At 35.0% G+C, this 16970-nt stretch overlaps 1 protein-coding gene across 4 annotated transcripts in view; it reads right to left on the minus strand.

Annotated features, from left to right (window-relative positions):
* Positions 1-16970, minus strand: part of CDH18 (cadherin 18) — a 653626-nt gene that overhangs the window by 30367 nt on the left and 606289 nt on the right. For all 4 annotated transcript variants that reach the window (XM_087930730.1, XM_087930731.1, XM_087930729.1 and 1 more), the window contains one exon: positions 6570-6703. In XM_087930730.1, coding sequence (XP_087786856.1) covers positions 6570-6703 — 134 coding nt within the window. The remainder of the gene's footprint in view (positions 1-6569; positions 6704-16970) is intronic.

The following is a 16970-nucleotide window of genomic DNA, read 5'->3' on the forward strand; positions in this document are numbered from 1 at the left end:
TTGGACTTGCTCTCCAGATGTCCCATTTTGGTTTAGGAGGATACAGTTTTATCTTTCCTTGATCAAACTCCCCTACAAATCCCAACTTTCAGTGGCATCATTTGCCTCTCACCTCTGTTCCTTTGGATGTGTTCAAGCAAAAGCTATTCAGACATCTGTCTAGTATGCTTTTATTTGGGAGAAAAACAAAAATCTATAGAAAACATAGAGAGATATGTTTTTTGCCTGATTTTTTTTTTTGCATTTTTTCCACATGCTTCATACCTCTGAGTGTTCATCTGCCATAAAAAAACATAAAATAAGAGAAAGGTCGAGCAGAGCAATAGCTGAATTAGAGAAGAAGGTAAAACAGACAAGCACTTAGCCTTCTGGGTATCTTTTATAGCAAATTTTGGGGCAAAAATGAAACCAAATGAAACAAAGTCAACCTTTCTCCTCATTCTTATATGGCCACAAAAATGTTGACTAGGCTATAAAATTATACTCTTTTAGAATATTGTTGTGAGTATACACAGGAAACTTTTTATGGTCATTTTTGCTAAGTTTTGGCATTTCACGTTATTAGAGCTTAATAAAGCCTGTAATAATCTGTCGCTTTTCTTCTCCAAGAATTTATTATCCTCCAATATGTTCCCCTAAACCTCATCAGTAGATTTTTTTTTGCTTCCAAAGCAATGTCTTTGGAAAGAAAACAAAAATCTAAATAAATGATCTGGATAGTCACACAAAGAATCCATTTCAAAGCTTTCTAAAATATACATTAATTGTCAGAGAACCATTTGTGTATTTTCTTTCATCCTGAAATTTCAAATTTTGCTTGAAAACTGACATACAACAATTGTGTGCGTTTTACAAAATTTATTTCCTAGTTATTTAAAGCTATTTTTGTAAGAGACTGTAATATAAAGATATGTAGAAAATCGAAAGTATTTTATTGAAACTAGAGGAAATTTTTATTCTTGAGGGGAGACTCCTTATTTATATTTCTTTGATAAAAGGTAACTCATTTTAGGAACAAGGTAGCAATTCCGTCTCTTTATACAAAGAGAATCTTTCAACAAAATGATACCGCTGACTTTGATTTATCAACTCTTGAAAAATAAATTGCTTTGACAATGTTTCCTTTATCTTTGACAAGTCTCTGAAAGAATTCATACATGGTTTAAGGTAGCCTTCCCTATAAGATCTGGTATCTTCTGGGAATGCACTGGATTACAATTCCCATCTTCCTAAACCATATCAGGAAAAGCCTGGCTTAGCCATCATTTTCCCTAACCATGTTTTAGAGATCAGGAGAATGCTTTTTTCTCCTTCACAACTTTTCCTGGTTTCTTTTTATTTATGGTATTGTCCAAATGTGTACAATAACTTTCCTCACTCAAGACAATGCCACACTCCATTTGATTTTGGAAAGATGCTTTGCAGGGATATGAATGTAACCCCTACCTGCAGCTTTTTCATAGAATTGTAGGTCTGAAAAGGACCTTGAAAATCTTCTAGTCCAAGCCCCTGCCCAAGGCTGGAGACCTTATACTGTTCCAGACAAATGGCTGACCAATCTAGCTGTATCTTTCTCCAGAATATTATCATAACTAAACATGCCCTGGAATCAAGCTTTTGCAACCCATTTTAAACTTTTATTTCAAAAGCTGGTTATTTCCTAGCCTCTTCAGATATAATCTACAATTTAAACCATCCTCTTTGTGAACTGCATCAAATGCAGAAACACGCCAGTACGATAGCCAGTGTTTTATCCTAGGTCAGTGATGGCTAACCTTTCCGTCCTCACGTGCCAAAAGTATGTGCACACACATGCGTGCATGTGCATGCATGCCAGCACCCATAAGGCAATGCATGTGGAGACCTCCATGCCCATGTGCATGTGTGCATGACTCCCTCATGTGCACCACGCATCTCTGAGCATTTACACATGACCCCCCATGTGTGACATGCATTTGTGTGCATGTGCACAAATCTCCTGTGTATGCCCTGCCCCTCGCACATGTGCAGAAGCTACCGCACGATCAACTGGTGGGTGGGCGACACATGTGCATGTGCAGTGAACCTGCTCTGGGGCAACAGCTCGCATGCCGGTGGAGATGGCTCTGCATGCCACTTTCAGCATGCGTACCATTGGTTCTCCATCACAGTCCTAGGTGATACCCATTATAGGCATCTACAGGTGGAGGACACGTAAAGAAAAATGTTTCAACTTCCTACATAATAATAAAGAGGGGAAAATGCCTTCAAATTGAGTTTGTTCCTGATATCTTCATGGACGCACCTCTATCAGGATTTTTGGCCATGATACAAATGTGTTTTTTTTTTTTTAATTAATAACCTCCTAGTCTAACTTATAAAGGGATGCAGTGGCTCAGTGGCTAAGACCAGGAATGGGATTCTACCGGTTCTGTCCACCTCTGTAGAACCGGCAGTTCTGAAGAGCAGCAGAGAGCATACATAGAAACAGTTCTATGTCTGCTGCTGTTTTGGGCCACCCACCCACCCGGGCGCTTGCTGACCTTTATTTCCTGCTTTTTCAACCGCAGTTGCTTTGCGCGACACAGCTGCAGTTGAAAAAGCAGGAAAAAATGGCTTTTTCAATTGCTGCACACTTGCATGCAATGCTGCACAGCTGTCTGGGAAGCTCAGCAGGTCGTAAATTGCACTCACGTGACTGGCGCATGCACACGCAACTCAGAACAACAGAACCAGTAGTTATATTAGTTGGATCCCATCCTTGGCTAAGACGCTGAGCTTGTCGATCAGAAAGGTTGGCAGTTTGGCAGTTCAAATCCCTAGCAAAGTGAGCTCCCATTACTTGTCCGAGCTTTTGCCAACCTAGCAGTTTGAAAGCATGTAAACTGCAAGTAGAAAAAACTTTGGTGGGAAGGTATTTGGCATTTAGTCATGCTGGCCACATGACCACAGAGACATCTTTGGACAGCGTTGGCTCTTCGGCTTTGTAATGGAGTTGAGCACCACCTCCTAGAGGTAGAAACAACTAGCATGTATGTGCGAGGGGAACCTTTACCTTTACATTTTAGTCTAACTTACAACCCTAAAAATTTCTAGTGGCCTTCTATTCAAGTTTATATATATTTACTTTTACAAGATTAGCCACAAGAGTTTGCTCTCTCAACAATTCCCTAAACTTCTTAGACCTATGGCAACCATTCTTTTCTGTCACCATAAGAGTGTTAGCTTTGGAGGTCCCACTCCAATGCTTATTCCGTGAAAACAACTTCCATTTGGTTTTCTTTTTCCTTAATTGTCTCTGCCTGTCCATTAAAAGACCAATTACATACCTTAAAGAACTAATAACTGAAATGTCTCAAGCCCTGTTCTTTTTTAAAAAAAAATGTGTGTCAACATGACAAGAAAATGCAAAGGGATAGAGTTTCATTCTCACTGCCATAACTACCTTCTTTTGACCCCCATACCGATTTGGCGTGTCTCTTAGATAAATGTGAGATGTAGAAAAAAAAATCCCTCTGCTTCTAATTTGGAATATTGTTAGACATTGTGTACATTTTATCAGATACTGATTGATGCAATATCCATGAAAGAGCACAAGTCTTTTTGTCTGTTAATTTTTTAAATTGAAATTAAATAATTATTCACTTGGATGAAAGGGACAAAGGGTTAAGTGTCTTCATTAACAGTAACATTTTCATTAAAATGAAATTCCCCATCATTTAAATAAAATGGGTTTTGTTGATAATGAACTGAAATAAATACTGAAATAACGCAAAGATAGTTACTTGACCTAGTTTAGTGAGTTGATTGCTATAGCTGTGGGTGCCTTGAAAACAATTTCTAAGTGTTAACTTTGCACTATCCAATCCCTCTCTGTTATGTGTTATGGCATGCACAATTATTTTTCAGCTTCCAGTTTTGCTTGAAAGAAGATGTGCACACTTTAAATAGCAAAGAGGTGCTGCATTTATATTTGGATAGAAGTACCTCCTCTGAATCATTAACAATTATGCAGAGCCCTATTAATTGCCGTTGAAGAAAATGAGCCAGGATTAGAACTCACAATATGAAGTTATTTGCTTCCAAATAAACAAGCTCAGGCCATGCAATGGCCTTCTGAACTATAATGCTGACAACATTGGCCAGAATGGATGGAAAATGCAGTTCAAAACATTGGGAAGATACCAGATTATATGTGCTGACCTCAAACAATATCCAAAATTAAAAACAATTTTATTAGTCAAATTTATATAGATGCCCATCTCACAAAAACTGACTCTGGGTGGCATGCAACAATACTAAAAACAATTTATCTGGATTCATACATTATAACTTACAGCAGAAAATGGAAGCACAAGTTTTTTTTTTAAAAAAAAATATTTTAGCTTTTACAAGCTACAACAATTCACTATTTAATTTATTAGATTTACAAATAAAAATATAAAAATAACACAAACTAAGAAAAATATCAAAAGAAAAAAAGAAAAAGAAAAAGGTGCAAAAATAAAAATATAATAATGAAAACATAAATATAAAGAAATTACTTCCCTCTACATCAAAAGAAGTACAAACAATTTCACCAATTTAACAGTACTCTGATTCTACAAGAAAAAAAAATCATTTCCTCTCATATCTCATCTATTATCTATAAGCAAGTATTTAAAGCTTCATCATTTGCTATGGGTCAGCAAAAGTCCAGTATTACCACAAACAACAGCATAGATATTTTAACCTTGATTAATCCAACTTCATAATTTATTTGCTATAACAATCTTGTTTTTAATTCCTTTAAATAATATACCAGCACTTGATTTATTTCCATTTTTTCTTTGTCTCTTGTCAAAAACCTAACAGTAAATCCAAAACAAACATTTGTAAAGCCAAAATAAACAGATTATACAAGTGGTTTGTTATTTGCATATTCTTTTTAATTGTTAAGACATTTGTTGGCTTTATTTGTAAATCAAATGTCATATCTTGTTTCATATAATTTTTCTAGCCTGTTATTTTTATTCAAATCACCTCCAGACTCAGTTTTATCCAGCAAGATCTACTCCTCTACCATAATTTCTTTAAGTCTCATTTTTATAGCATCAGGTAATCTTGAGAGAAACATCTGCATTCCCCAAATATTTTTAAAGTCTTCTACAGTTTCTTCCCATCTTTTCTCACTTAATTATAATGTTTAGTTTTTTCTGGTTCCTCTAGAGTCCAAACTTCAAAATCCTCTCTTATGTTTTTCTCCAATCAACAACATTTTTCCATAAGAAGATTTTTTTATATAATTAATTTCAAATATTTCATATTTTTAATAAAATTCAGGCAACCCACAGGAAGGATTCTTGTAATTAATTTCAAAGTGATACTTCAACTCTAACTGGCTCTTTAATCCATTTATAACTTTCCAAAATTGATGTTGTAATCTCCAACAAACTTGTGATATGGACTTCATCCATCTCATATTTCTAGCACTATAAATAATATAAGTACCAAGGAGTGACAATTCTTGGCTTGCTGCATTTGTATCTACATAACAGTTGTGTATGTCACATTTTAAATAATTGAATGCTTTCCCACAACACCCTTCTCTCCTTCAACTGCCATTAGTTGACACAATGGTAAGAAATGAAAATAATAAAATGTTCACATAGTGAGCTATTCTTGACACTGAATAATTCACTATTTGTTCATTATGTTCTATATAACCTGAGATGTATTTTATCATTGGCAAAGTTCAGTGATTTGCATGTACGTCCAACCCAAAGCAGTAAATATGCTTAACGTTCCTACCTCCTATCAATTATCCTGATTTAGATTATTACTTGGTAAATAACTTGATTTAAACTTGGGATAAGATATTACATTAATAAGCTTTTATTTGTCTGAGTCTGATAGTAATAAACTTCTGCCTAATAAAGTATTCTGCCTTGAGCAATGTGAACAAAATATCCTTTAAAAATACCATTAAAATATACTGTTAAACAGAATATGGTGATTGCCAGATCTTTTTATTTCCAATTTGTGTCAATTTGACTTGTGCTCATTTAAGAATCCAAATAGAATGTGAGCAGTTGTTTGATATTCAGTATCCTTTAATATCTTTGTTGTAGTAAAGTTTCTGGAAACAGACATTTTGATGTATACCATTCATCTTTTCCTGGGCATTTCATCTCTCACTGGAATCTTACTGGATTTATTTTGAAAGCCTTTTACTCAAACACAATTGCATTCCAGTTAAAACAGGAAAAATTATATCAAAACCATTATGAATTTAGTTTATTATAACATAGCATTCATATGTACTCCAACATGGGTTTGAACCAAGGCTCACAAAGTATTTGCTTAACATTATATAAGTTCTTAAACATTATATAAGAAACAACTGTCGATTTTAGACAACTAAATTAGCTTTGACATGTTATTCAGCTGCCAAGATTGATAGATATTATGAGCAGCTGAAAGAGGATAATGCCGTGTTCTCTTCCAAATATTTCCCCCCAAATCTCTCCATCAATGTATGCCTTTCTGAAAGACCCATTTGCTTGAAAACAAGTACTGTGGACTATAAACTCTGGGGGCTTGTTACATACCAATTTCAGAAGCAGTGACTGTGATGTTGTACCAAGGGGTTTCTTCTCTGTCAAAGACCTTGGCAGTCTTAATGGTTCCAGTGTTTGCATCAATAGTGAAGTGTCTGTCTTCTGTATTGTGATCAATGGAATATCTAGGAAAACACAAAATGAAAACATAAGTTAAAAACAAGTGCTAACATTAACCAGTGAGCAATTTGCTTAACTGTTTGCATTTATATTCAGGGAAGGAGCCACAACATAATCCTAGCATTTTTGCAAGTAGCTATACTGAATGGTCTTCAACAGTCTTGAATGCTTAAATCTATTGGGATGGACAGTTCCTGGTTAGCTTGACCAATGGCCTCATTCAGTTTATGGAAGCAATAAACACTTCACTTCTGGAATCAACGGCCTGCTAGAAAAGATCATTTCTAATGTTGCTTCATTGCATGTATCTTACCAAAAAAATAGACTGGCTGAATTTATGTACAATAAATACTACAGTTAAAGCTGTGAATTGGTCTTGTTTTTATTGGGTATTAACACAAATATTGCTTCTGTTGGAATAATCCATCAGTGCTGTTTTGGTTGTATATTATTTGCATATATACTGCACTTAACATGTTGCTTCCTTTCAGATAAACTTGTTTTTACCATTTCCATTTATCATTACCATCTTCTAAGAGATACCATCCATTTAGTCATACTTAATTAATTCAAATAGAATTAACAGATGTTAGTCCAAATAAAGGAATGAGCTAAATGACAGGTTGTGTATGAAACAACAAAATAAGACATAAATATTTTAGTTAAAGTGCCAACTCTTATTCACTTTTTATGAGGCTACCTTGGACAATTAACATTATTAAGTGAACAGAAGACATGGATTTTTCTATTGCTCTGCTAATTTACTCCATTATGTGTTATACTGTTCCTGAAATCTACTCAAAATAGAAGAATTTTTAAAAATAAGGAAATAAGGAATGCAGTTTTCTAAAGCTTTGTCTCTTATTGTTGTCTGTTTCATCTCTAGCTCTTCCTCTCACTTGAATTACAAATCTGTATAATAATATAGTGTAGTTCACGACAATATTTTTCATGCAGATTAATTTAAATCTATGCATATTTTTCAGATGCATAAGTGAATTCATGCTTAATATACAAGACTACATAAAAAGAACATAGATAGAACCATGAATCACTAAGAAGTAATTCTGTAAAAATAAGATACTATATAAACTGTATTACAATGCTCATGATATTGAAATACAATACTATAGTCTTGCATGTTTAATAATATTGTGTGCAGGTCTGTACATGAGATGAATTAATGCTCTTAAAAAGCACACATATAGTATGAGTTGCATACTGGTGAAATGATTAAATTGAAACTGTTTTGATTGTACAGTTAAAAAACTTAGAAAAGAATGCTAACTTGGAATCTGAAAATATGAGAAACAAATTTATCTCATATAGAACAGGTGTTAGATCAGAGAAAGTAAAAAGCAGAACAGGTGATTTCCATTGCCCTTAGCATGTAAAATAATAATAATAATAATAATAATAATAATAATAATAATAATAATAATAATAATAATGCAACTACATTCTTCTCCTACTTAGATGGATACCAAATGCAATTATCATATCTAGTTTGAATATTATAAACTTAAGAAAATTGAAGAAATAAAGGTCAAACATGGTCAAGAAAAAGATACAATAAGGATCAGATGCCTATCTTCACTATCTTTGAAGCTCACTAGCAACTGCCATAATCAAGGGGGAGAGGGCAAAAATGCTGGAGGCATGAAAGAATGCTGTGGGAATTTGGGGAGTATGGACACTAACAGGAACCAGAGGTGCCAAAGCTGAACCATCTTCCTGCCTTCAAGGACACTGGCCCTGGGAAAGGAATTTATAGCGGCGCCTGAGGCACCAGCTTCCCAAAACATCAGAACAGCATTTAATTGGACTGTTCTCATGAAGGGGAGAGTTTTGGACAGTTGAGATTGCTTTTAATATATGGGTTTTTTCATATGGGTTTTTTTCCAGAGCTCGGCTTGCTTTCTCTGCACCCAGTTCCCTAGTAAAAGTATCTTTTCTCTTACACCTATGGAGTCAAGGGTTGTTCTTTCCAAGGGGTCAAACTGAGAAACTGGAAGGCCAAAGATAATCATTGGAACAGTGATCAGAGTTTATCAAAGCATTCGTTAAAGTTTAAAAAATAAGGGGAAAGGGGGCAATTTTAGAAATACTTTAAAGATGCAATGATCAACATTGAACTGTAGATGAATAAAAGACTCAACAAAGACTGATGAATCAAAGGTAATCCCCATGGTTATTCAACTGGGCAAAAGAACAATCTATTATTTCTAGCAGAACTGCAAGGCAAAATGAGAGAAAGATTTCCAAAAGGACCTATGTTTAATCAGTTTAACTGGTTTAGCAAAATGAGAAAAAAAGTTAAGTTAAATGACAATTGGATAGATCATAATATGTTCCAGAACCAAACGACAGTGCTGTGTATCAGTTACAGAAATGTGACATTAAATCCAAAGTAAAATAAAGTAGTAATAAAAGTTTAAGATTATTGGGAGGAAAAACCTAATGTATAAACATGACTGTCACTATTATATAAAGAATTATATCAGAGAAAGAGACACACACAAACACACACACACACACACACACACACACACACACACACACAAATATATAAGTCAGGGCTGTTAAGCATGTGGCCTGCAGACCAGATGCATCACGTGCTGGCGACGCCCACACCCGGTTTAGCAAAGGGGGGGAAAGTCACAATATGTCACGTGACCATGCCGTGGTGACACGATTTTGACACCCTTGATATAAGTAAAGAACCTCATCGCAAAGTTACACAGAAATGTGAACATGACAAAAAGATTTAGAATACATGCACAATTGAAATACTGAGTAAACAATGACATCCTTTGCCTATTTGCATATGATACACTTTAAATGTGAATGGTTTGCACATTTGACAACATACATATGATAAAACATGTTCTACTAATAAAAGAAGAATCCTCTCCCATAAGATAACATTGTAATTATTATTCTCTTGGAGTTAACTATTGCCTTCATTTATAAAGGCTCCTTTGAAATGAAAACGAGATGATATTTTTAAAATTCTAATGCAGGCTAGGGTTTTAACAGTAGTTCTGCACTCCACAATATCAACAGGAACATGTAAAAGGTGAAGTGAACAGCACCATTCCATGTACTTTCTCTAAAAACTTGTATACATAAGTATGCTCCCTTTGATTTTAGTATAACTATAGAATTACAATGGTAAGTTTTGGATGAAAAGTGAAATGATATTGCTAGATGACAAAATTGGAATTCCCTCTAAGAAAGACAAAAGAAGGCTTCTAGAAAGACAAAGATTTTTCACAAGTATATTTCTCTGAGTCAGATCACAATGTGGCTTTTATAACACAAAAACATAACCATGGATATCATTTTAGCTGCATAAAATGCATACACACACACACACACACTCACAGTGTGTGTGTGTGTGTGTGTGTGTGTGAGAGAGAGAGAGAGAGAGAGAGAGAGAGAGACAGAGAGAGAGAGAGAGAGAGAAAGATTAATATAGTGTGACAGTATATTGCTGATGTTTGGCTGTCACCTTCTTCTTTGGCTATAATATAGAATTCCTCCTTATGGTTATAAAAATATGTTATATTCCAGAATTTCCATTGTCAAAAATGGTATTGTGATCAAGGATGACTAAACCAATGAATGCTAGACCTGAATAAATGAGCTCTTTTATTAATGAAAGCAAGGGCCTTGAAATAAATAGGAGAAACAAAATGAGCAAGCATTCGGAAGAGATGGGTAAACAGGATCAATTCTCTTCATACTCTACATAAATGACCTCTGTGATTATATTAAGAGCAACTGTGTTCTCTTAGCTGATGATGTAAAGCTTTTCAATACCACATACAATACTGCTACCCTTCAAAAAGATCTTGACTATATATCAGAATGGTCAAACAAATGGCAACTTCAAATCTCAACAAATAAATGCTCTGTCTTACATATTGGCAAAAAAAATCTGAAAATAAAATACAAGCTGAATAGTCAAGACCTTGTTGATGATCCAAGCTCTGTAAAGGACCTTGGCATACTCATCTCTAATGATCTAAGTGCTAGAGCCCACTGTAACTACACAGCCAGAAAGGCATTAAGAGTTGTTAACCTAATCCTATGTAGCTTTTTCTCTGGTAATATCACATTACTAACTAGAGCATACAAAACATTTGCTAGACCAATACTCAAATTCAGCTCATCAGTCTGGAACCCATATTACGTATCTGATATTAGCACAATTGAGAAAGTCCAGATATATTTCACAAGAAGAGTTCTCCACTCCTCTACTCGTTGTAGAGTACCTTATGCCACCAGATTTGAAATTCTAAGCCTAGAAAACCTTGAATTACGCCGTCTTTTGTCTGATCTAAGTATGGTATATAAAATCATATATTGCAATGACTTACCTATCAATGAATACTTCAGCTTCAACCATAACAACACAAGAGCAAACAATAGATACAAACTCAAGGTTAACCACACCAAACTTGATTGGAAGAAATATGACTTCAGCAACAGAGTGGTCAATGTCTGGAATACTCTACCTGACTCTGTGGTTTCTTCCCCAAACCCCAAAAACTTTAACCTTAGACTATCTACTATTGACCTCACCCCTTTCCTAAGAGGTCTGTAGGGGGTGTCATAAGTGCACCAACGTGCCTACCGTCCCTGTCCTATTGTTTCTTTTATTTTTCTTATATGTACCCATTTCATGTATTCATAACTATGTATATACTTATACCTATTATCTTGTAAGCGATTAACAAATCAAATAAATAAATAAATAAAAAATAAAATAAAATATACTCCACTGAAGGTTACTGTTAACAACTAAAGCAATTGTGGGCATCCAGCAGAGAGGCATTTATATTATGGGACTATGGCTTTGAAACCATTCCAATTGTTTTAAGAGCCATCATGATTTATCTTTTGTTTTAACTTTTCCACTTTTCATACATTTCATACAATTTCCACTTTTCACACAATTTCCACTTTTCATACATTTCTGCAAAGTCAGACATAGTACAGTGTGTACTACTACTTACTGCATTTATTTCAGGCAATAAAAGGTTCAATTTAATAAGTTTGCTAAAAGGAATACAGAAAATTTTGGGGTGATTTGTGTAGTACCAATATGCACACACACATGCACACACACACACACACACACCATATTCTAAGCAATCTACTTATGGATATTTTAAGAACATAATATTGGAAAGTCAAAATGTCTTTGTATGTCCATAAACTAAATATGGTTTCAATGGCTTAAGCACATTAGAATAGTTTCAATAATTATGCTTTCTATTCATCCTTTACAGACATAAGCTTTCCATTTTCTGGACAGTGAGTAAAAATCAATAGTACCTCTTGTGTTATCTGGGAGGAAAAAAATAGACATTTCTGTGTGATTTTTCATTGAACCTCTGATTGTGGCATGATGAACATAAGATCATTAGCCAGCTCTGCCCAAGCTTCATGGCATTCATCAATTGGCTCTTTGATGGAGATTCTGAAGATTTATTACACAGTGAGAAAGGTTAAGAATATTTCCAAGACACAATTGGAAAGCATGGCAAATCATGCTTCTAAAGAGAAGAACATGTTGCTGAAGAAACCATTTAAATCTCTGCCTTGATAGTATCCAATCTTAAAGACCAGTCATTGGTATTCACTTAACTGATTTTAAACCAATGGATAATGTACATCTGGGTTGATTGAATCAGCTGAGTTTCCTTTAATTTTATTTGTTTCTGTTGTTTCTATTTTAAATTCCCTGCTTCCTGAGTTAAGATTTCAAAGAGTGCCCAATTATGAGATGCAATAGTACAGGTAGTTCTCAAGTTATGACAATTCACTTAGTGACAGCTCAAATTTATGACATCCCCCCCAAAAGTACTTATCACCTAGTCCTGAAGTTATGAATGTTGTAGCACCACAGCAACTGATCTTACAACTGACTGCAGAGACACTGCAGCGTGACTATTTCCCCCCCTCATAGGGTCTGCACAGGCATTGGGCCTGCTATGCTAGCCCACCAGCTCCTCCCCATCACGTCACCAATTGCTCACTTACCTTTTGAAGATATGCAGAAATGGCTATCTTCTCAGATGTTGGTGAAGGTTTTTTTATTAGATCTTTTTTTTTAAAAAAAAGTTTTTTATTTTAACAACAAACAAAACAACGTAAGACATACAACATAAAACATAAAAACATCGTCCTTCTTCATATATTTACAAACAGTGTATCGGTTGGTTTACCACTTTTTTTGTGTGCATCCATTTCCTAAATGCTAATATAATTATATTACATAATAACTCATATTATCAATCAATAATTGTATAACCTAATATCATCACTAAGAAATCATTTATCTATAATTTTATTAACTCATACTTTAACGAGATAACTATAATTTACTTAATTTATTTTGCAATGAATCGTAAGATCATACCAAATCTACCTTAATAAAGTTTTATAAAAATAATATCAAAGAAAAGATTATATCCTAAGTCTAAATGTTCTATTATTATGTTTTATTATCTAACCATTGATAAAAAAGATCCCAAATTTCATAAAATTGTTTATCTTCTTGTTCTCTAATTTCAAATGTCAATTTACTCATTTCAGCACAATCCAATATTTTCTTAATAATTTCTTCCTCTGATGGAATTTTCTCACTCTTCCAGTTTTTAGCAAATACAATCCTAGCCGCTGTTAATACATTTACAATCAAATACTTCAAATTTTTATTATATGTATCAGGTAAGATTCCCAATAAAAAAATCTCTGGTTTCAAGTCTATGTGTCTTTATCATTTTTTCCAACCATATGCGAGGTTTTTTTATTAGATCTTACTCACCCTTCCATCCCCTTTGCAAAAGGCTTTTTGCACAGATGAGGGAAGCCTGCAGGAACACGAAGTCTCACCCCCGAGGACTTCCATCCCTTTTGCAAAAAGCTTTTGGTGCAGAGGATGGAGGCCTGCAGGAGCATGATCTCGCACCACCGCAGGCCTCTGTCGTCCGTTGGACAAGCTTTTTCCAAAGGGGACAGAAGAGCACAAGATTTGAAGAAAACAGCTTTACCTGCATCTGAGAAGATGGTTGCTTTCCTGTTACATAGCCCAGAGCTATTCTGATCTTCAAAAGGTAAATGCAGAGAAGAAAGAACAGCTGTGGGGACCCTAAGGGGTGGGAAGGGAAGCCTAATATATTTTAGTGGGTACAGGGAGGATTTGGGTGGCCAGAGGCAGGGCTTTTCCCCACTGCACTAGGCACTCCATGGTCTTTCCCTTCCCTGAGATACCTCATACACACTTAATTACTCATGCATTCAATTAATGAAAGCATTGGGGAGAGGAGGGATGAGGTTCATTCATTCAATGGGTTTCAATTAATGTTACGACACTAATGGGCAGGCACCATCCCAGTAACTCAAGGACTACCTACAGTATGATTCATTCATTCATTTTTTTATACAAATAATTATAAACCAACTTAGTTCACTTAAACAGGCCATCTTATATTTTATATGTGTAAATAAGCCATCAGAATTGTAGTATTATGGACAGAACTTTAATAAACTGAACCAGCTCAAAGACAAAGATACAATATTTATGAAGAATTTTATTTATGAAGAATTTAGAGAGCAGTAATCAGATGCAAGCTAAGATTTTCAACCAAGCTACACACATCTGAACCAATGTACTGAATCCAGGGCTTCCCTTATTTTCCAATTTTGAAAGGAAATAACTCATTCATATAGAAGCTGGCCAAAGTAGAATGAACACTGACCAGAAATATTTTTATCAAGAGGATAATTCATTATTAATAAGAAAATATCCCATTAAGGACTGAAGCACATGGCACAAAGAAGGATTTTATCCAGCAAGGACACTACTCAAGTGTAAATGTGTGCTTTGGATACACTAGATATATGTATACCTGAACTGCGTAGTTGTACCTGCATAAGCGTGATCAATGATGTACTGTTGGAAGCAGGTGAGTTGCCCTTACAAATATTAATAGCTGAAACACTGTAATATTTCTTGCCGACTGCAATAATTAAGAATCAATCCTGCTTCCTAATAATACAGATATGTCATGCTAAAGCAAAGTGTGGATCAAAAGTTGGAACAGAGTGTTGAAGCAGAATATCAAAATAATACCGATCCTAATGTAACAATGTACTGTATATGAGTGATGCAAACCTGAATGAGATAGACTTCAGTTCATCATAGCTCCCAGGTAAAACTAACTGGAGAGGGTTTTTTTTTTCTTCCCTATTTTAGCTGCAGGAGCAGGCAACTTAAAAAATAACATCTATCACTTCATACTAGGTAGTACTGCACAGCAATTAGATGAGATGGAAAGCCAGAGGCAGCAATAAGACTATCCTATGTGCTTCACTAACTTCTCATAAAAGGAATACTTTGAAGAGCACATACAGCTGTTTAAAATTTTGCAGCTTCTTGAATTTGGCATATACATTCTACCTTGCACAGAAAAACAGCTGGTGCATTGTATCCAAAAAGAAACAGAAGAATGTGGTTTATACTTCATGTGGAAATGTCTCCTACACCAACTAGCTTCTAGCTGTTAAAAACACAAGGAAGCAATTTCTAACAGACTAACCAACATGTTGTTGTGTTTGCCATCACAGTAGTGATAATAAATAACATTACAAAAGGAAAACATAGACTCGGCTGGTATTGTGTAGTGCTCAGTCTAGTTTTATTTATTTTATTTATCAAATTTTGCATAATTTGAAAAGCCGTCCCAAGCTATTGGTTCATATTTCTGCAAAAGTCACTTGCTCCTTTCCATAAAGCACAGTGACCAAGGGAAAAAGGGGGCATGGAATTGACTTTGTCCTCCTCTGCTTTTGGCACTTTTGCTAGTGAATTGTTTTGACCCTTAAAAAATTTTGATGGGAAAAAAACATTTTCCAATTGTAACCTGGATAGGAACATAGAATAATAGAGTTGGAAGGGACCTTGGAGATCTTCTAGTCCAACTCCTTGCTCAAGCAGGAGACCCTATACCATTTCAGATAAATGATTGTCCAGGTCTTTTTTGAAAGCCTCCAGTAATGGAGCACCCAGAGCTTCTGAAGGCAAACCCTTCCACTGGTTAATTGTTCTCACTGTCAGAAAAATTCTCCTTAGAGCTAGGTTGCTTCTCTCCTTGGTTAGTTTCCATCCATTGTTTCTCATTTTGCTTTGTGGTCCTTTGGAAAATAGTTTGACCTGCTTGTTTTTGTAGGAATCCTTCAAGTATTGGAACACTACTATTGTGTCTCCTCTAGTCCTTCTTTTCCTTATACTAGACATACCCAATTCCTGTAAAAAAGTTTTTGTACATGGCATTTGTGATATTAGTTTTAGTTACTCAGCTGAGTGTGGTTATTTTTATCTGATTTTTTTGTGTTTATTTGATAGTCTGAGAGAGGAAGATGGGCAATCTAGTGAGGAAAGAGGAGAGTGTGATGTTTCTCATCGTGTTCTCCATGTTACATCATCACACTGATTGCTTTCTGGAAGTTGGCTAACACAGAATTTTTTCAGATATCTTTTTTGTTTGTTTGTTTAGGGATGGGTTGATGCCTTCATGTAAATCACTTTTGTACATGCTCTAGTTGCTTTGATGTGAACATTGTTTTATTTTGATCATTATTTATTTATTCGTGTTGCCATTAATGATTTATTACTCTTTCAGTGGAAGTTTTATGCTGTGTACCACACTCTGAAGTGATACGGAAATTAATAACCAACAAATAAATGTGCTGTGGTATAACATAACTGAGGTTTTTTTAAAAAATCCCAAGAAAAGTATATGTATAATAATAACAATGAACATGCCATAATATCAAAGAAATCAATATATGCATAACTGTATTGTGTAGGCCAAATAATATTCTCCTTACATACATGATGCTGAACTGCATAGTAGGCTTACAGAATAATAGAGTTGGTAGGGACCTCAGGAGTCTTTTAGTTAGTTTACTTTATTGTCATTGCACCTCGTACAATGAAATCAAACACCATCTTCAGTGCACATCATGACCATGACAATAAACACAAACACACATCCTTCACCCTTCACACATCGAACCGGAAACCCCCAACACCATACCAACACTGCACTATACAGCATAATTCAAAAGAGATACTGCCCTGGGATAGAAGCTGTTTTTCAGCCTATTTGTCCTTGTTTTTATTATTCTGTACCGTCTGCCAGATGGTAATAGTTCAAAAAAAGGGTTCCCATGATGAGATGGATCTTTGAGAAT

This window comes from Pseudonaja textilis, chromosome 3, assembly GCF_049901715.1.
Source record: "Pseudonaja textilis isolate UNSWEBS1 chromosome 3, rPseTex1.2, whole genome shotgun sequence".
In the NCBI taxonomy this organism is placed as follows: domain Eukaryota; kingdom Metazoa; phylum Chordata; class Lepidosauria; order Squamata; family Elapidae; genus Pseudonaja; species Pseudonaja textilis.